This window comes from Phoenix dactylifera, unplaced genomic scaffold, assembly GCF_009389715.1.
Source record: "Phoenix dactylifera cultivar Barhee BC4 unplaced genomic scaffold, palm_55x_up_171113_PBpolish2nd_filt_p 001552F, whole genome shotgun sequence".
Taxonomy (NCBI): Eukaryota; Viridiplantae; Streptophyta; class Magnoliopsida; order Arecales; family Arecaceae; genus Phoenix; species Phoenix dactylifera.
This window is the reverse complement of record NW_024068860.1, coordinates 4445-25614: the sequence shown is the minus strand read 5'-3', so window position 1 is coordinate 25614 and position 21170 is coordinate 4445. Positions and strand designations below refer to the sequence as shown.

Here is a 21170-nt window from a genome sequence, read left to right as displayed (position 1 = left end):
AGCTACCTTCACCGGCCAAAGGTACGATGCGCCGCGAAACGAGCAAGTGCTCCGAGACCTGTTCGGGTCGTGTTAGGTTTTTTTTTTTGCCTTTTTTTTTTTTTCTTTTCTTTGTACAACTGCAACTCACACAAGACAAGATGAATATGAGTGCAGCTAACAAAACTAAAAAAAAAAAAGGCACAAAAAGTACCTCCACTGAAGATGCCTTTGCTCATCAAATCATGCGGGCCGGCTTCGGTCTAACCCCTGCACTAGGCCTCTATGGTTCGACCGGTCGAACCGCCAGGGCGGTCCGAGTCACCGGTTGGCGGTTGGAATCACCGACCGGCTAGAGAATGATGAGTGCGGTAACCTTACCGAGAGAGGAGAGTATTCCATCTCTTTTTGGTTCGATCGACTTCTCGAACTTCGTTAGGGTTTTGGGTCTCGAGAGAGCGAAGAACGAGTGTGCGTGCTCTCCTTCTCTTCTCTCCATTTCCACTCCCTTTTTTTTCTTCTCAGACTTTATCTCGTCAGATCTTCTCCAATGGCGGTACTTTTTTTTCTTTCATTCTATTTCTTTCCTTTTTTTTTCCTTTCAGTTCTTTCTTTCCCTCATTAAACGCGCGCTCTCTCTTGTTATCTCGTTGTTGGGATTGTCTTTTTCTCTTTTTTTTCTCTCGATTTTAGGTGGAACGGCTGCTTAAAGATGAAGCCACCGAAGAGAAGGGAGATCGGGCCAGAATGGTATGCCTCTTGTCGTTCCACTTTCGATCTAGATCATTATATATTTTGATGAAGTGAATGCAAGAATATCACGATTGTGGATAGGTTAAGTAATCTATTTTTTCCTCCCGCTTGTTGTTGATTTTTTTTTTTGTTTATTCTTGGTCTATTCTATTTCTATCATATTTTGTACCAAAAAACTCTTTCTTTAATCAACCGCAGTGATGTGAGAATAAGAAGTCGTGAGAATCCCTGGAGGGGACCAAGATTCAGTGAGTGGAAGCGTGTAGTGAGATTAGATTTGATTATCTATTTCATTTTCTATCCTGATAAATGGATTTTTTAAAAATAAAAATGACACTTTTCTCCTGGTAATCATGGTCCGAAATTCTCGAACTATTGGAAATAATATTCGGAAGTATGGTTGGTTGATAACAGCTGAGGTTACACACTGCAAATTTGTCTTCAACCACCATTTAGTATCTCGTGGGTATGGGTCGTTTCACCTGTTGAAGCCATCTTCGTGACCACTTTACAGGGGTTAACTGCCAATTAAGAAACAGAGTGATACGAATAACGTTTAGTGTATCTTAAGCTCTCCAAACTCATAAAACCTTCGATGACACATACATGCTTTTTTTTAACCCTTTTTTTCTTTTTTTTTTTGAGAAATAAAATTAAGTACCTATATGATGGATAACACTCAGATGAATCATGTCGATGAGACTGATTTTAGCATATTGCATAGTTTATGTTGAAGGTTTGGGATGTATCCTTATTATGGTTTTCAGAAGTATATATGAGTAGCTAGATCTACTTGCTTGTTTATATTACATAAGAAGCTATAGCAACCAGATTCATCAAATGTACAAGGCCATCATACAATTCAGGTGGACTACATAACAAGTTCTCCACAATATTTCACAAACATATATTTTCACTATGGGATATTTAAATTGTATGTATTTAGAACTTCTATAGACAAATTATTTTGCTGTAATTCCCCCCACTCTGCCCCCTCCTCGCGGAATCATAAAGATTTCCTTGTGAAGACCTTTATCAGATCTTTTGTATCTCCATTGCTGACTTCTTCTACTGTTGCAACATTTGATAATTGCCTTTCTCATGCAGGCATCATTTGTGGGTGCCATGGCAATTGCTGATGTGGTCAAGACCACTCTAGGGCCAAAAGGAATGGTATGTGCATCTTCAAACTTTAGCCACCATATTCATATTTGTTCAATCAATTTAACCTTCATATGTGCACATTTGATATGCAGGACAAGATCTTGCAGTCAACTGGCAGAGGACGCACTGTTACTGTTACCAATGATGGGGCTACTATCTTGAAATCACTTCATATAGACAACCCAGCTGCTAAGGTACTAGTTGGTATCCTTTGCTTTGCCTTCCTGGTTATTAAATTGGATGTATACTTATTGTTATATGGCCAATTTAGATTGTTATTCTTCATTTCCTTTTCCTCAACTTGTTAAAGTTAAGTAACTGATTGCAAAATCTTTCTCTGATGAGGAAAATTTCTAAATAACTGATTTCAAATCTTTCTCTAATGAGGCTTTATCTCTTTTTTGTTAAACACCTGGTGTAAATAATTATCATTACTTATTTCCCTAATAAAAAAAGCTGTATTCACATGGAATTATGTTCGCCCTCGAGAAACTAGTAGAGGGAGAATTGAGTTCTTCCTCAATTTAAGAATCAGATATCTCAAAAGTTCAAGATGATGAGGTTGGTGACGGGACAACTTCTGTTGTTGTTTTGGCCGGAGAGCTTTTGAGGGAAGCAGAAAAAATGGTCAATGCAAAGATCCATCCCATGACTATCATTGCAGGTCTGTCTCAAGCTACTGTACATTTCTCTTTCTCAGTAATTTATCATTAAAGCATTGTTGGATGTCTTGCTTCTAAATATTTGTGTGTAAAATTGATTTTGATTAGCATATTATCCTTTTTGCTGGACTTTTTATCCAGGCATGCTTGAATTTTTATTAGCATATTCTTGATTTTTTTTTTTTAAAAAAATGGAATAGGCTTTTCAGGCTTTTTGGCCGATTATATTTTCCTTCTTTTGATGAATATGGAATTATAATTGCTGCAAGTCATTTCACCTGATGTTAGTATTATTCTGTTATATGGTCCTGTCTATCTTTTTAAATTAAAAATGATCCATCTGTTCCTTTATTTTGCAGTTTTTTGTGGCTTTTTTATTTTAGATAACTTGTCCTATCAATTTGTTCAGTGGGTCTTTGATATGGGACTCATGGAAGGAAAAAAGAGGAATGATTTCAGAGAACTATCATATTGAATGTTTTGACGTTTTATTGTTTAATAGGAAGCATCACATTGAGCAATAACAGAATAGCTTATGGTGAATATGGCAGTTAAGGGTGAAAATTCAAAGGAGATTTTGTTAAAATTATCATGATCGAGCATAATGACAAATGAACAGTAAACGAGGTTGACTAGATATTAATCAGAGGGGGAAACAGACTAAACATAGGATCTATGATGTTTTACTTAATAGGTTGTGCCCAAAGGTGTGGGAATAAAGCACAACCATAATGGACTGATAGGGAGTGGGGCTGAAACTTTGGACCCAAGGGGCATAAACCTCAACAGGATGCACAATTAAAAATATAAAACTTAGATTGCCCTTTTCTTGCATTGTAACTCTAGACTTTACAAGATAAACTCTGAGTCAAATCTGTCAGATTGGTGTCTTTGTGCAAGTTATTTAAGTTATAAATTGATAGTTCAGTCATCAAAGTGTTTCTGTTCCACTATCTCCCTTCTCTCTATGTATTTGGCTAGAACAATTTCTGGACCTTTTCTTATAGTATCGTAGCATAACATCTCCATATTGCTTCACTTTGTCCATATTCTAAATTATAATTGTTGATGCCAAGAAGCATTTTAGTTTCTTGCATTTTGGTCATTTCTAATTTTATCTATCTGATCTGATAGGTTACAGAATGGCTGCTGAGTGTGCACGTAATGCTTTATTGCAGAAGGCCATGGACAACAAGCAGGATCCAGGTATTGACTAATGTGAAGAAATCATAGGGCATTCTTTTGTTCAATATTGTCATTTTGCACATCATAAATGGGGCTTTATTAAACTACCATAAACTTGGGATCCATGTATTGACCAATGCAAAGAAATCATAGGCCATTCTTTTGTTAGATATTGCCATTCTGCTCATCTTTGATCAGCTTGATTAAATTCTGTAAACTTGTCATAGCATCACCTTTTAGGTTTACCATCACCCAGGTAACCGATTTACTGCAAAAATGTGCAAATTCATACGTGTATATACTTATCCTGTACCTCTTATGGTAAGAAAGAGAAGGGATTCCATTTAGTCTTCCTTTCCTAGTTCTGCACATAACTGACATATGCTATACTTATTTGGTAATGCAGAGAAATTCACGTCAGATCTAATGAACATTGCGATGACAACACTGAGTTCAAAAATACTCTCCCAGGACAAGGAACATTTTGCTAAGCTTGCAGTGGATGCTGTTGTGAGGCTTAAGGTATCACATTTCTTTATTAATCTTTTATGCATCATAAAACTTGCTTTTTTATTTGCAACGTGTTAGTGCATTAACCTTACTGGCGATTGCTTGTGATTTTCTATAATTTACATCAGTAGTTTGATTGTGATGCTACACTTTCTTATCAGCATGTTACAACTTCCTTTTCAGAGATTGTGTCATCAATGTTCCTAGAAATTACTTGAGATGTTACTACATGTTTTGAGCTAATTCTTTTCTGACTTATGTATATTTCTTGTTGATGGCAGGGAAGCACAAACTTAGATTCTATTCAAATTATTAAAAAAGCTGGAGGATCTCTGAAGGATTCATTTTTAGATGAAGGGTAGGGATTTTACCATTTTAAACAAATATTAGCATGTAACGTAAGGCATCATCACATGGTATATGCTAGTTCTTTGATCAGTCACTGATTGTTGCATTCACCTTTTGCAACTTGTGTTTTTTGTCATACTGCATATGCTTCCCTCGGCTTTTGATTATCAACACTATCATCTGCCTTTTGAATCTGTAAAACAATCATATGATACATGATAGCTAATTTTTACCTGTATCTTCTCTCTGGTGAAGATTTATGTGGCAAGGCAAGTCTTTTCTCTACATTTAATCCTGTCATTATGCTGGTTTTCCTGACTGTTCACCTAGGTTTTGTTAGTTAACGTCTGATTTTTTTCCTGGCATAGAGGAGCTTTCTTATAAGATAGCTTTTGTACCAACTACCAAGTAATTGTATTTGAGTGTTTTGACTCCTCCACTTTTTATTTTATTCTTGACTTAGTGGAAGATCTTTTGCATGCATTACTGTATCTTGGTCTAATGTGCTTTGAGACGTGTCATCTTTTTTTATATAAAAAGTGTGCATGGACATACTGAAGCAGTTGGTCATTTTTGTATCAAAAAGTCATGGGCATAGTGTGGTTGGCGCACCAGTTCATTGATGCTGCCCCTCAGTGGTTGGGCTGCTGATAGATTTGACAATGTTAAATAAAATTCTTTTTATGAACAGCAAATAGTAGCATATAAAGATGTGCCTGGTATGTAAAAGAGAAGGTAAGAAGGTGGAATGGAGGAGGATTAGAAGTTGATAAACAAGATAGACAAGAATTGAGAGGAAAAAACCTCTGCCCGATTCACTCAAAACAACCGATAGAACAATGCTTGCTAACAATTAAAGGACTCTCAGCTTACCTATAATGAACATAGAACTATTACAGTGTTTGTCTCAACAACAAACTTAAGACTCTAACTAATGTAATTTCATAGAGACTTTAAGTCTTAATCAATATAAAACTCCATTTCCTTAAACTGCTCATTTTCTTCAAGGAAAAAAATCTAGGGCTAGCCACCAAGGTGGTAGCCTAGTGGTACTGGGCAGCAATTCTAACCATAAGGTTCCAAGTTCGAATCGCTGCGGCGACGATTAAATTGTGGACCGAAGCTCATTACTTTGGCCACTGCTTGGACTTGTGGTGTAGGACCGCTCTTGAACCGCTAGTAGCCGGGGTGGTGCCGGGTGTGACGTACTCATACGTGGGACTCGAGCCAGAGCTCAGAGGAGTAGCTGAGCCGGGCCTACGGGTGGGGAGGGTATGAGTAAAACCGATCGGGGTGCCCAACACACGACCATTTCTGCCCGCATTGAACATTCTCCTGGCGGGGCGGGGGCCCAGTGGGGGCTGCTACGCGGGGGTGGGATTGTCCCTTCCTCCCCCCCTACCCCTTTTTATTAGCAAAAAAAAAAAATCTAGGGCTTTCTAAAAATTTTACCAATATTTTTTATTGAACTCTGCATAGAAAGACAAAAAGATCTTTTCACGACGCAACTGCAATGACTCAAGATCTTTCCATAGCCTAACCTAGTTGCAATATAAGACCTTGTAAACAATAGTCCAACTCAAAATAGGATTAAAAAAACACCAGAAATCTTGCCCTGAAAGCCACTATGAAAATTGCAAGGGAATATGAATGACATAACTCGAAAAGACTTGAAGGGAAAACCTCTAAGACTGGTTCTATGCAAGTATGAGCAGAAGGTTAACTAAAGGGATTCAAAAAAAAAATGTAAGTTAGGGCCTAAGTAGGACTGTCAACGGGCCTACTTGGTTTGAGCGGCCCGAAGACCTTGCTTAAGCAAACTGGGGCTCAGGCTCAAGGTTGTTGCACGGATGCCTGTTTGGGCCTGAAGTTGGAGGGGGCTTTTTTTTCTTCTTCTTTCGGGACTAGATTTTGCTGATTTTTCAGCTAAAGAGATCTGGATTGGTTTTGCCCCTCCTAAAATTTTACTCATAGTCAGATTAGTCCTTGGTAGGGTTCATCGACTTGGTACTGGAGGTCATATCGGTCGGCGACCGGTTCGGTATGGGTCTGAATCCTGTCATTCTTGGGCGCATGGAGAATAGAGGAGGGGGAGAGGGAGAAAAGGAGAGAGGAGGAGAGAGATAGGGAAGAAGGATGGGGAGGGTTGAGGGAAACCCAAGCCCTAACCCTAGTAGAGTGAGAGAGAGAGAGAGGGAGGGCGAGTGAGTGAGGGAAGGAGGAAGGGGGAGGGTCAAGGAAACCTTAACCCTAACCCTAGTGGAGAGAGAGGGAGGATTGGAGGAACTTACCGGAAACCCTCGAACGTGAGGGGGGAACCCATTGCAACTGGGCAGGTGGGCGCACCAGGGAGGGGGTGGGTAACCATAAATCAGCCCTGTCTCAAAATCATAGGCTGAACCGTGCCGGTCCCTGATCGATCCGGTCTGGTACATCCTGAATCGGCTGGTTCGGCATGGTTTGGTCATCCTTGGTTCTTGGTCTATGTCCTTTGTGCTTGATTCAGGCCCAGTAGCACAAAGCCTGATCTTTATTTTTCAGGCTTGCTTTGGGCCTAGTTGTTGCCCGGTTCATTGATAGCCCTAGGCCTGACTATCCAAGCCTTCTTGTTATCATGTTTTGCTGGGGCTAATGAGTGCCTGATTTTCTAAGCTGATTTGGGTCAACCATGGACTACAAGATGTTGCAGGGTTTTTTGATTTATGTAGTTTAACACGGCTGTTATCCAATAAGGGTCGATGCAAGTGTGCAAGGCTGGTGCATGAGTACCTGATCAAATGAAGATTTTTCTATTGTGCTTGACGGTTCCTTTTAAGGCTATCAAGTTTGTGATGATGTCTTTAAAGAATAAAGTTCCTTTTAAGGCTATCATTGTTTTTAATGATGTTTATAAAGAATAAAGTTTTGTTGATGTGATAAACTTCTAGGATTGGTAGTAGGAACCTTCCATTTAGGGTGGCGCACTCTCTTCTGTATGTCCTAGGTGACTTGTCCTGGCACCCTCTGTGTTTTATAATGATGTTTTCTTGAAAGACCAACTCCCCTATGTCCACACCAAAGCCAGTTCCAGTAACTAAGCAACATCTTGAATTTGCTATCTTTTATTGTCATTTACCTTTGCTCTTATCTTTATATATGAAAAGTTCTAGACCTACGAGATACTTTGAACTTTATTAAAGTTCACCTTACTATGGTAAGCCATGATATGTATCAGATATGGGGCAGCAGGTACTGCAATATGGTTGGTTTTTAAACCTTGGTTGAATGATCTAGACATGATGGTCTTTAGATAGTCTGTAAAATGTTACATATATTGGGTTCTTGTTATGCTATCATCTATACATCACAGACTACAAATTCTTTTTAATAATTCATTTAATTCACTACAAAATGTATTTCTTGAGCTACTAGTGTAAAAATATATTGCACATGTGTCACATCAGTCTTCAGGTATAATTTCGAGGTAAGAGTGTGAATTTTCTTCTTTTTTTTTGTGTGTGTGTGTGTGTGGATAGGAGTAAACCTAGTAATTTTTTCCAGCATATTTACAGCCCATGGCATCAGCCATTACAATCATAACAAAATCAGTATTAGGAATATCAGTCCAAAGGAAATCATCGATGCTATCAGTAGCACTACTATCCAAGGGAGTGAGTGATTGAACTCAACATTATTTTATGTTTTGGACTCTACATATGTTCCCAACTAGTTTGGGATTAAGGCATAGTTGAGTTGAGTTGGTCTTTACCTATGTTGATGCCTTTTTATAATCTTTCGTTTTGTTCTAAAAGGGTACAGCACTACTTGCTCCGTATCAATAATATGCTGTTGTATCGTACAGGTTTATTCTTGACAAGAAGATAGGCATTGGCCAACCAAAACGCATTGAAAATGCAAAGATCTTGGTTGCAAACACTGCTATGGACACTGACAAAGTCAAGATCTATGGGGCCCGAGTTCGTGTTGATTCGATGGCGAGAGTTGCAGAGATTGAGGGGGCTGAAAAGGAGAAAATGAGGGAAAAAGTGCAAAAGATCATAGCTCATGGCATTAACTGCTTTGTCAACCGACAGCTTATATATAACTTCCCTGAGGAACTCTTTGCAGATGCAGGAATACTTGCCATTGAACATGCTGATTTCGATGGGATTGAGAGGCTAGCACTGGTGACTGGTGGTGAAATTGCATCAACTTTTGATAATCCGGAGTCTGTTAAGCTTGGTCATTGCAAGCTCATTGAGGAGATAATGATTGGCGAGGACAAGTTAATTCATTTTTCTGGGGTTGCCATGGGTCAGGCATGTACCATAGTCTTAAGGGGGGCAAGGTATGGCCTTTTTTCAATTGATATCTAACATTAATTTAATTTTTTTTTGTCAAATTTTACTGTGGAATCACTTCCTTTTAGGCCTTTTTGAATATCTACCCAGCTTGTCTATTGAATATCCTTTACATGGTTGACGGTGAGAAGACATTAGTGGTCATGAGAAATGAATTCTTCCAATCAGGGAAATCTTGGTTAGTTCAATCCAGAAAAATTGAGACATTAGAAACGACTTTTTAGAAGAAATCTGACATCTCTAAGCATTCGGAATGTCTGATTTGGGACTTGCCAACTGCAACAATCTCTTCTCTTTATTATTACTCGTGGTTGGCCTTTTGAGGATTTATCCAATTGTCAGCCTTTTTGGGCATCCAAGCAGGCCCTTCATTATCCCTAACATTAATTATCTGGACATAATCATTTTGAAGTTTGATTTAGGTTTTCTCCCTACCATTCTATTTCCGTTGCATAATCCCTATAGATCCCATAATTCCCATGTTCAGCTATTACATGTCCACCCAAATTGATGAGAAAATGCCTAGTATTCTTGTTCATGGTTCTAATTTTTTGATATGGATGTGCCACCTAGCATCTGCTTCTTAGTCCCAATGAAATAAGTGATTAGATAGGCCATTTGAATACAATAGATAAGTTTTTTTTTTACGTTTTTTTTTGAAGAGCAAAACTTTTATGCACAGTATCTATGATACTGCAAGGCGTTGATATTCATAGGATGTTCATTTTCTGTACTTAGTTCCCATGTATTGGATGAAGCGGAAAGATCCTTGCACGATGCCTTGTGTGTGCTTTCTCAGACTGTGAACGACAGCCGAGTTTTGCTTGGTGGTGGATGGCCGGAGATGGTGATGGCAAAAGAGGTAGATGAACTCGCCCGAAAGACTCCTGGGAAGAAGGCTCATGCCATTGAAGCTTTCTCAAGGGCACTCCAGGCGATACCAACCATCATAGCCGACAATGCTGGCTTGGATAGTGCTGAGCTTATCTCGCAGCTCCGTGCAGAACATCACAAGGAGAGAACCAATGCTGGAATTGACGTCATTACTGGCGGCGTAAGTGAAATGAAGTCCATCTCTGATTCTTTAGAAACTAGAATTGCATTTATTTTGCTTATTGTGAATCTTAATTTCTGGTACAGGTGGGTGACATGGAGAAACTGGGGATATCAGAGTCCTTCAAAGTTAAGCAAGCTGTGCTGTTATCTGCCACCGAGGCATCTGAGATGATCTTAAGGGTTGATGAGATCATAACTTGTGCTCCACGGAGGAGAGAGGATAGAATGTAATTTTTTTCTTTTTCCAAATTGACCATGGGAATCTTTTCTTATTGTTTGGAGATGAATTCAGTGTGGTGTGTTTTTTGAAACGGTGCGCATAACTTTCTGATTTGTAAGGCGCTGATCTTTGATATCAGAACTGTAACTGAAGACTGTAGAGCTTTACGATTTTGTATGGGATATATGCTGATGTTAGCTCTTGTGCTTGATCAGCTTTTAAGATTGATTGACTGACTTATTTTGGATCCTATGTTGGGTGAAACAGGTGATAATATTGTCCCAATTATCTTTTAGATCTTGGTTGTTTGTTATGTGAACTTGTAATCTAATTAGTGTACTCATGATTGGCAGGTTTGAGTTTAGTCTAGATGAATGAAATATGCATAAACTAACCGGCTGTAATGATTTTGTGGGTGGTTGGTAGATGCACCACTTCCACAGCTTTCAAAGGCTGAAAGTCGAGCATATATGGCTTGTAAAATGATTAGTCACTTGTTTGCATATCTGCTACCGCAACAACTTGATATTCTTGGTTTACTGACACCTCGTTGTTAGAGTGGAGTAGGCCTGTTGATGGCATTCATGATCAAGTGGATTATCTAATACCTTACAAGAATTTCCTCTTTTTCTCTTTTTGAAATTAATTAATATATTAAATCAAAAATGTAATCAACAAAAAAATAGATTAATTGAAGGATAATTTTACAAGATGGTTATACAAACAAAGCATTTTATAGCACAATATGTTGGATAATTAGAAAACAATATGTGCACATCATATTAGTATGGCCAATGTTAGAATGGTTATATAATAGTATAACAAAATATAGAAAAAAATAAAATTCGGAAAAAAATAGGGTATAATTAATTAAGGATAAATTGAGAGAAGAATGATATGAGGAAATGTTTTTGAAACATATAGAACTCTTTCAGAAAGTATAGTTCTAAACAAGATGGAGGAAATGAATCCATGGAGGAAACTAGTTTGAGATTAATGTGTAGTTGAGTACATAGTCCTACAGGAAGAACACCCTGGTGGTGTATCAATTTGGTCTACACGGTCCTCAGCTTTGCTTCCCTTCCTAAATTCCATAGCCATCAGCTCTAGAATGAGCTGTTAAATAAGAAATTGGGGTGATATACTACTGTTTGTCTAGGTTAATGGTATTAGAGAGTATTGTGTGGGTAGTGGACGATGACTAATGGCTATGGAGCGCCAATTTGGTGCACGCAAAAGGTCTCCTGTGCCGTGTGACATAACACGTGCTAATTGGTGCAGTCCACAGAACTTATGTGCGGTACTAAGTGTGCCAAAGTATTTTTACTCAGCCAAGATGGCATGTTACCACCTTAACTTCCCATATGCCAGAATCTCAATTTACTCAGCTCACTGACAACTGTGCTTTTTAATGTGAAAGAAATTCTTTGGAAGCTGGCTCTGAGGCCAGTAGTTGATGTAATTCTGCACTCAGCTTTCTTTTGTTAATTAATTTTCCATCTGATTTTTGTGCATCTCAACAACACCAGCTTCTCTAATGGTATATTTTGATAAATTTACCACTAAACTTGTGTGGTTTTATGAAACAAAGGAACATGGCAATCAATAGTTGTGAGCATTATTTGAAGGCAGTGAGTTGCTTGCACCAATTAAGTAAATCTGACTTTTGGTGTTTTATGTACCACAAAAGCTGGACCAGTATAAGGATTTCTTTTTTAATTTTCTTCGCAAGTTGTATTAACTTGCAGAGGTTTAAGATGAAATACATCGGATGACTTCACATATTAGAATTACTGGGGTTTGAGCAATAAAAGTCTTGGAAAAAAAAAAAAAAACTAATCTACTTTGCAAATCCTCTTTGGTCCAGCTCAAATGACAATTGTGCTGCACCGAAGTAATGTGGTACAGACTTAATTACTTAGACGGTAACAAGAGAAAAAGGTTATCAGCCAGGTAGCAGCTTCAGATGACGTACCGAATTATAAAGTAGTTTTTTATCAGCAATTTTTATTGATGGTTACTCCATGAACAAAAAAGGAAGTTCTTTTTCATTGATGATTTACAATTACAAGGAACTTTGGAAACAGAATGAACCCTATTAAAGAACTTGTTCAATTCCTCGATCATGTTTCAATTAAAATGCAAATCATTACAATAAACCCAAACAAATTGGGTGAGAAGGACCTCAATTAATAACTTCTGACCATTGCATTTTAATCCACTGCATTGATCACTCTGAAGGAATCCATAACTTTTCGCAAATCTTTTTCCTCCTCCGAGAACACATTTTCTGGTGATTGCAACCTCAACTCATACAGTCGGTTGTTTTCAACACCAAGAACAGATAAATAACGCCTATCCCATTCAAGACGCTGCATCCTGTCCTGTGGCATCACAGCCAACTCATTGTTGCTTGCATATGATTTAATATTTACCTGTATAAAAAGCAGAGAAAGGTAAGGGAAATTATTCCTGCCAAAATATAAAAATAATCAATAAATCTTTTAAAGCAGTACTATTATGTAAAATTTCTAAGTTTGTCCAAAGCAGCAGGCATGATTACAACTTATTTGTAAGTGCAATCAGTGTCCAGGCACGCAAGCTAATATGAAAAGCTTAAACAAATAAACAAAGCCAAGCAGGCTGCTCTGAGGAAAATAATACTCCAAGCAGACTTCAATATTAAACTTCAATATGTAAGTACCTGTCACTGCCCATGAGCCTTTTTACATCTTTCAGATCAGGAAGATACAGTTAGAAGGCAGATCGAACATGCTATAAGATGGAAACTCAGGATTTTCTGGCATCAGATCCTAGAAAGTTTGGTATGGGAACCCATAATGAGAGCAGAACACTCACCAGGTATGGTCAAACATAGGGTGCGGCATCAAGCAACATCTCCATCAACAAAATTAAGTGCTTTCATTATTCAGTATGTACACCTATAGCCAAGGAAGCTGATTTAAGGAAGATATTACTGGAAGCAGATGGTAATGCTAAACTTCAGATCACAGATCAGGGAGTACAATGAGACGGGCAGGTTGAACATGGTATGAGATGGAAACACATGATTTTGGGGGCATCAGATCCCAGAAATTTTTGGCATGCAAGTCCATATGCAAAATGACTCAATACTATGACAATTCAGTACATGCAACTATAGCAATAAGCAGCAAGGCTTACCCCATCTATTTAGATTTGACTTTATGTATTGTTACTCTGCAATGTCTTCAAAGTACAAAGAGTTGAACCTGGAAGTCTCCAAAGATAAATACCAAGCACAAAATACTCAACATAGATGTGCCAGGACTTTGAACTGTTTGATTGTTTCAGAAATGCCCAAGTAAAGGGAAACAGATATGTTGAACCAATACTGGGATCTGACTTAAGAATATATAAGGATTAGGAATGACCAAAATATTGAAAATATACAGGAAAAAAGAAATTGAACAAAAAAATAGCAAGAAACAAAATGCCATTAACTTTCCTAGCACTTGAAAAAATTCTTAACATGCTATATCAGTATGCTGGGGTTATTGATCTAAAGGACCCAACGAAGCATGTGCACAATTTCCAGCTTTTGGACATAAGCTTAATCTACCAAGAGAATGTCTCCAACACTGCAACACTCGATATTGAAGCTTTCATGTAAACCTTGATAAAATAGACCCTTACCTCCACTTGATAGTAGACTCTGCCATCATCAGCAACTCTTGATAATGCTGATAAAATGTTTGACTCACGCCGAACACCTAGTCTAGTAGACATGAACTCAGTCAGGTACTGCTTGAGCACTTTCTCTGCAGCTAATTGTGGAGGCCCCAAATCTTCAACACTCTTATACCTCGAGGATGAAGGGGAAGATAACTCCACTGATAGGTTTTCATCAAGAACAAAAGGGTCCCGGAAAAATATGTCTGCACCAGCCCCACGGACTTGGATCCAGTTTTGGGGATACAGAAAAGTATAGCCATCGAATGTATCTATATATTCCCTGAAGCGAACTGAGGGTTCTGCTAAGGTGACATCAGGGGATCCCAATTTCGAGAATATTAAACTTGACAGCATGGAAGCTACTATGTTCCTCCTGGGAACTGCGAAAGCTTTAGTATGATTACAATAGACGGTATGTGACATGAAACTAGAAAGAATAATGATGACTACGATATAAATATGAAAAATAGAGTTTAATCTATGCCTCTAGTTTCTCAATCATGTAATGGTCATTTTACCAAAGAAGTTTGTATTGGCAACTTAGAATGGATTAGAATTTAGATACAAGAAATCTACTTCCAGAAAGACCAAAATCCAGTATAGTTTTCCGTAAATAGGCCCAAAGCCCAGAACATCCTTGTCCTCTGCATAGATTGGACAACATACTTGTTTCAGTCTACCAATAACATGAAGCCTTGTAGTAGCAGGTTATAAATGGGTGGCCTGTCTTTCATATAAAAAGGTTAATTATGGTGAGTGATAAGTGTAAATGAGAAATACATATACATCTTCATGGGTTTTCTTTTCCCCTTATATCTTCTTGTATGTTTTGCTTCAATTGATTGAATTTTCCAATTTCTCAAATAAGAGGCCACAACAAATACATCAGAGAAAACATTGCTTCTTTCCAACTATCCCGAACCGGGCGGCTCCGGTTGATTTGAGCCATACCGGTGGCTCACCGGTACGGTTCCGACAACGGAAATAAGACATATTGCCGAAGTCGAAAAAGGACAAGGAAAGAGAGAGCGAGCAAGGGAGGGAGGGCCGGAGGAGGGTGGCGGATGCCGCAGGGGGCCGACTTCATTTAAAAATCATAAAATTTTTTAGCCGCAGTCGGACGAAACAGGGGAACTGTTGCAGCTTCACCTGCCGCGGCCTCCGCCAGTGTCCGCCACCCTCCTTCGGCCCTCCTTCCGCTCGCTCTCTCTTTCTCTTTTCCTCTCTCCCACAATGTCATGTTCTTTCTCGGTACAGGCCTGACACGGTCCATACCGAGTTGTCTTGCCAGAGAACCAGTACGGTGCCTGGTACCGGTTCCTCCGACCTTGCTTCTTTCATTTTTTTTCTTGTTTTTTTGATCGAAAGGCTAAGAGATGCATCTTGACATCTCTTGAAACCCACGCAATATTATTATTACCCTAGTCCAAATTCTTGGGGATGCAACAAAGACTTGGAGCCCCAACCGCCGGTTGTTAGATGGAGCGGTGTGACCATAAGCCCAATGCTCTATACACTTTGATGAAAACAGTTTTTTTTTAGAGGAAAGAGATCTACAATACTTGTGAGGAATTTAATGAACAAAACGAGTTTAGTATTTTTTGGTAACCATAGCTAATCAATGAAGATGTGGGGTCTGTACTCTAAAAACACGAGAAAAACTAACCAAAGCATCTCCATCATATTCCTCTTCTTTTACCATGAGTAGTGATTTGCTTTCCATTTTTAAAATCCTTACTCCTTTGGGCATCTTAGGCAGCTTAATTTTAATCTCTTTTTTTTTGGTAACTAAATTTAATCTCTTTAAAAACTATCACAATCAAGAATAGGAAAAAAATCTTTAAGGAGTTTTGCGAAAGAAAGATAAACAATTATATAAGATTTTAAATGTATTTGCCCTGCTCTCACATGCATAGCTTTTGCTAGAGACTACTTAATTCACTAGAAAGCTCCACCTGAATAACAATGTCCATACATTCCTCCTTTACATTCCTCCTGCTTCCTACTCCTAATTCAACTATTATGGTGAAAAGAGGACTTTCCTCATTAATCCTCTCAAGGAAGGTTTTATAAAGCATAAAATTCAAAACTCCATCAGCTTCTCTTGTCCCCACCTCTCTAATTGCCTCGGCATCCATATTACGAGCAATGCCAAGCCACAGTTCCTAGAAACGAAAGGATCTGCTTTCCTTGTTAGTAAGCACATCCTATGAACATGAACTTGGAATCCCTGCTTTAGAATTAAATCCCTAAAACTGTTCAACCTAACAAAGTTCTTCCAGTAGCCAATTGTATTGAAAGATGGCCCCTAAAATCCAACCTTTCCATCCTCTAAATGACCAATCTTTCCACACAAATTATCATCCACACGTAATGGCCTAATTTCGTCGCATCAAGCTCCCTAAATACCTAACCATTTTCCCTGTCAACACACCTTTTCCAAACCTATCTGCTCTCTATCCCAGTCAATCCTCTTTCCAAATTTTAACCACAAACAAAACCTCAAAATCCAGAATCATTCCCACCTTACCTTCTCAATAATCTACAACCTTAGCATACGGACAAAAGGTAATAGAAAAGAGCAATTTGGAGTAGCCGCAAAAATTATTCTCCTCAATCCAGAAATTCTTCCAATACCAGCCATATATTCTCCCTATTCTACCACACAAAAAAAATACTTTTGAATGCGGTTCTTTCATTGCATTTGCTCCGCAACAAACTATCATCCTTTCCAAAATCCCTAATACTTAAAAATTGCTTTTTCCCCTCGGAAACGCTTCATCAACTTATCTACCGCAAAGATCACTCAGTAATCATTCGCCTTCATCCAGCCCCTCCTTCGGTATAACGTCTCTCCAAAAAAAAGCAGCATTATAAAAAACCTTTCTTGAACCTATCCACCTATGACTTTCCCAATCACACTACGTAAATCTCAACTAAAGATACTAAATTGAAAAATATTCAAGGGAAAAAAATAAAAATCTGAACTTTTATTATTCTAAGTGTAATTCATCTGCATTTCCATAAAAAATCAACATTTTGGTCATCACCAATCACTCGTCCAACAATGTCTTCACCAATTCAGTTCATATACCACTACATGGATCATAATACTTGGTAGACTAATAAAAGAACATCATTCCATATATAACTACTAATCTACCGTAAGAGAGAGAGAGATGACCGATGTCGGGCGCCGAATTTAGGCGAGATTGATGACCAGGGAGTTCCTCCCCCAGTTGGTCGAGCTGGCGGACGATGAAATTAGCAGCGGAGGCGCTGACCTTCGGCGCGTTGAAGAAAGGTGCGGGACGCGGAGCGACCCGACCACGGCGGCGGAGGCGGCTGCCATGGGAGGAAGGAGAGAGAAAGAGAGACGGATGGCCGACTAATAACTCATAAAAAGAGATAACGCCGACATGCCGAAATAGCTGTCACCTCCGAAACAAATTATTCATCGTTATAATTAAAATGAAAAAAAAAGGCGTCGTGCTTTTGCGCAGGTCAGCTTGTACCGAGTTCATTTGAAGGTAAAATAATAAGTTGTGAAAGGAAAAAAACAAAGAATAATACCCTTATTTGTTGAATTCGACATACTTATTTTTCTACTTAATCTAAAAATTTGAACTTAAAAAAATTATTTATTTTAATAAAAATAAATTATTAACACTTGTTTAAAATCATGATCGGTTGGAATGATTATTGCTTTATCCCTTGGTCCAAAATTTGCTGCTGTTGTTGCTGTTGCTTTTTTTAATATAAAAAATAATAAAAACTAAATATTTAAAATAAAATGAACAAGAACTAGTGATATTCACCATCAACAGCAAAGACAACTTCTCAGAAATAGAAGAACCCAGGTGTGAATTAAACGACGAGCCAAAACCTACAAGTCAATTAGCAATTTGGTTTACTTTTGGAACCCACCTGACCTGACAATTGAATCAATTGAAAGCTAAGATAATCTAGTCCAATTTGACACATACATGTAATACCTTTGGATTTCTGTGCAAGCATCCGCTCTTGCATTTTTTTCATTTTTTACAGGCCTATTTGTTTTTTGGGTGTGGCAAGCTTGGATTAGGCAGGAATAGATTCTGGATTAAGATAAATCATCTAGAACAGGGAAAAATATCTCATCCAATGGACTATCTGGATAATTTTCTATCACTCACTTCAAGCATGGCTACTAATGGGCTATGGCTTAGTAGCCCAGTGGACCATTCAATTCCCTTTATGATGTAGCCCGGCCCAGTTATGTCCTAGGCAGTTTTCCAGACTTCTGGTTGTGCATCCCAAAGCTTTACTCTATCATCCAAAACGAAGTTTTTCTCCTCCCCCTCCGACTGCTGCTCATGAAAGATATTTCTATTTTCTTCACAATAGGCATCAGCATTACTTCTATAGAAAGAGCCCCCTGTTACCTAATCGAAACTCGGAAACACATTGAAAAAAAAATTATTTCCTTTCCCCCTAAACTTTTAGGGGTATGTTTGGCCAGGAGAAATTGCATTCTAATTTTGATTTACGAGGAGAATAAGAATATTCCAATCTTCCAAAATTCAATACCACTCTTCTCTAATATTCAAATTCCATTTTGATTTTAATTTCGATTTCAATCATAAACTAAACATATCAGGAAATATAGCAATTTCGATTTTCATTCTGATTCCGGTTGTGAACCAAATGCATCATAAGCTACTGTTTAGTTCTTATACTTGTTCCTCAGCAAAAGAAAATGAGCTTTTTCAGTTTCTTTTCGCGTTTCACTATCTATCCACCTATGGGACACAATAACACGGCAATCAAAATAGTAAACTGGAAAAACCCAATTTATAATTGTTCATGACTTCTAGGTAAGTTTTCTTCACTTCATGTCCATAGCAAGAGCGAATAGATCGAGTATGTAGAATTTTGTTCCACGCAAGTACTAAGCAGCCATGGGACTGCCAATTTCAAGTCCTTATTGACAGGTAGGCGTTATAACTTGTCCAGATAAAGCATATATATGGCATCTGGTTACCCAGAATATAATCCTGAATTCTATCAAATAATAATAATAACAATAATAATTCTGTATCTCTGAATGAAAAGCAGCAATTTAAAGGCCTCGTTCTCATCGTTTGTACACTCTAACAAGTCCATCTTGTCTTAACTTTTGACACTTAAGCGAGGCTGCCTGTTGAAATGGAGGTTAGATCAGAGAAAAATTGCCCCATGGTAGGTAACATGGCACAAACATGACATGCCCCGTTGATCATGGGAAAGGTCAAACACTATGGAACACCTATCCCCGTTTAGAACATTATTTGCCCAAGGTCTATGCCCATCATTAGCAGATTCCAAAGCCAAAAAATTTTAAGTTGAGAGTAAGCCTCCACCATGGCGGATGCCATTGCACCTAGACAACGTAAGAAACTTTAAAAAACTTTTCTAAGCTTTGGATGTCATTTCTTCAAACATCCTTTTGATTTCCATGCATGCATCATCATTATAGCTTTCCACATCCAACTATGGCCCCATAACCACATGAAATTCTGACATCTCAAACAAAAAAGGGTCGATACATGAAGTTCAGCCGCCTACTTCGGTGGTGGGCGGTGGCTGCAAATCAAGGATTTTTGGGAAGAAATATCCAAGTGGCATTTTCAACATCCTGTTCTTTCTACCTACTTCTGAAGACTTCGAGAGTTCAGACATATCTGAGGACTAACTCATAGCTCAAAGATCCAACCCCAGTGGTCGCTCTCACAACACTATTCCTCTCCTTCAACCCCCTTAAAAGCTAGTTCATGTCCACATATTCTGGGATACCCATGGTGATGCCGTCGAGTTTCTCAGAGTACGTGGCAGCGATTGAGAGGAAGCCTGTATCGTTGTTGCAGCTTGATGAGGACTTGTGAGGAAAAGGATGGCTATACTCCCACTTTCTCTCTTTTTCTTTTCCTTCTTCATTGCCTTAGGAATAATGAAGGGAGAAAGGAAGAGGAAAAGTTGAAGGGGTGAACTTGCTACTCATGAAAACTTCCAAATAATTAAACTATCGAACTTGTTATAGCCTGGTGCAAAAACATACACTTGTTTAAATAAGAACATATCGATCTTTTGTATAGAAAGAGATCAACATTGTCATGTATAGCTTTTCTGTTGCAAGAAGGAAAGACGAAAGCTAACAACACAGAGAGAGACGTTCAGGTGTTGTTTGTTACTTGGAATTCTCCCTTGTTTATTAAGAATGAAGTGCATCCATGCAAACTCAAGTAGTTTATTTTTCAAATGGAGTTGTTCTTATTGCTGCTACGTAGCTTTGAACGTTCAGATAGGGATTGTGGCCTGCTTTGGAGGTTGCTTTGGCGGCTGCCCTTTGTAGTGTGCAGCTTGCACACGAAAACGGTTTCTGTCACCGCAAAATCTGATTGAGACGGAGAGAAGTGTTTACTTCTTTCTCCTTGTCTCCAACTTTTTCCTTGAGAAATGATATGTGTTATTGAAATTAAAAGAGCTCGAGTTTTCTGCAATCTTTGTTAGGACCGTACGGATGTATATTTAGTTTTATATCAACTATATATTAAATAGATCTTAAGTACTTATATAGAGCTAAAAAATTTAAATAATAATTTTTGGCGAAACTTTTTGAGTAAAAAGATGCTAAATTGTTATAAAATGGTATCAGAGTAAATTCTATTTGAATGGATTTGCACTTTTAGCTTATCGAGGATGCTAGGGTTTAAATGGAAAGAATATATAAGAATCAGTGTAGACATATATTTAGTCCATAACCTTGGCTTTTAATTGAAAGAGAAAAATGCTATGATGTTTGCTCACAATAAAAAGGGAATAAATTGCAAAACCTTTTTGAAGTTTTACATTTATTACATTTGCACCTAATAGTTTGTAAGACCTACACTTATACTTGGTTAAATTAACGACATTAGTAAAACTATTTACCTTATGTACAAAGTTAAAATTGCTCTTAAATGGAGAGGAGGATACACATATTTCTTATATTATTGGGTGGTTGTTATGTCACTTAAGGTTATGTTGGTTATTTGAAATGTTTTCTGATATAGCACTTGGGTCCAGTTTAAGGTTAACACTTTGACTAATCTTTTATTAAGTTATGGGTTAAAGTGTTGAATAAAAATAAACCTAAGGAGAGTAAGTATAGATTTTTCAAATTATTGAATGCAAGTATAATTTATTTTTAATTTTAGAGGGTTTTTTTGTAACTTTGTGAAA

The 21170-nt window shown here is 38.0% G+C and overlaps 2 protein-coding genes across 2 annotated transcripts; one reads left to right on the top strand and one right to left on the bottom strand.

The window, feature by feature from the left end:
- The first annotated feature begins 380 nt into the window (after window positions 1-380).
- On the top strand, window positions 381-10465 carry LOC103705424 (T-complex protein 1 subunit beta). The gene is made up of 11 exons (XM_039122501.1): window positions 381-535; window positions 673-729; window positions 1840-1905; window positions 1989-2100; window positions 2432-2560; window positions 3693-3764; window positions 4150-4265; window positions 4535-4611; window positions 8443-8928; window positions 9680-9995; window positions 10082-10465. The coding sequence occupies exons 1-11, from the start codon at window positions 530-532 to the stop codon at window positions 10226-10228; spliced, it is 1584 nt and encodes a 527-aa protein (XP_038978429.1). The 5' UTR covers window positions 381-529; the 3' UTR covers window positions 10229-10465.
- Window positions 10466-12242: 1777 nt separating this feature from the next.
- LOC120108781 (psbP domain-containing protein 1, chloroplastic-like) lies at window positions 12243-17258 on the bottom strand. The gene is made up of 3 exons (XM_039122499.1): window positions 17116-17258; window positions 13893-14311; window positions 12243-12652 (listed from the first exon to the last, which is right to left on the bottom strand). The coding sequence occupies exons 2-3, from the start codon at window positions 14283-14285 to the stop codon at window positions 12431-12433; spliced, it is 615 nt and encodes a 204-aa protein (XP_038978427.1). The 5' UTR covers window positions 14286-14311; window positions 17116-17258; the 3' UTR covers window positions 12243-12430.
- Between the last annotated feature and the right edge of the window lie 3912 nt (window positions 17259-21170).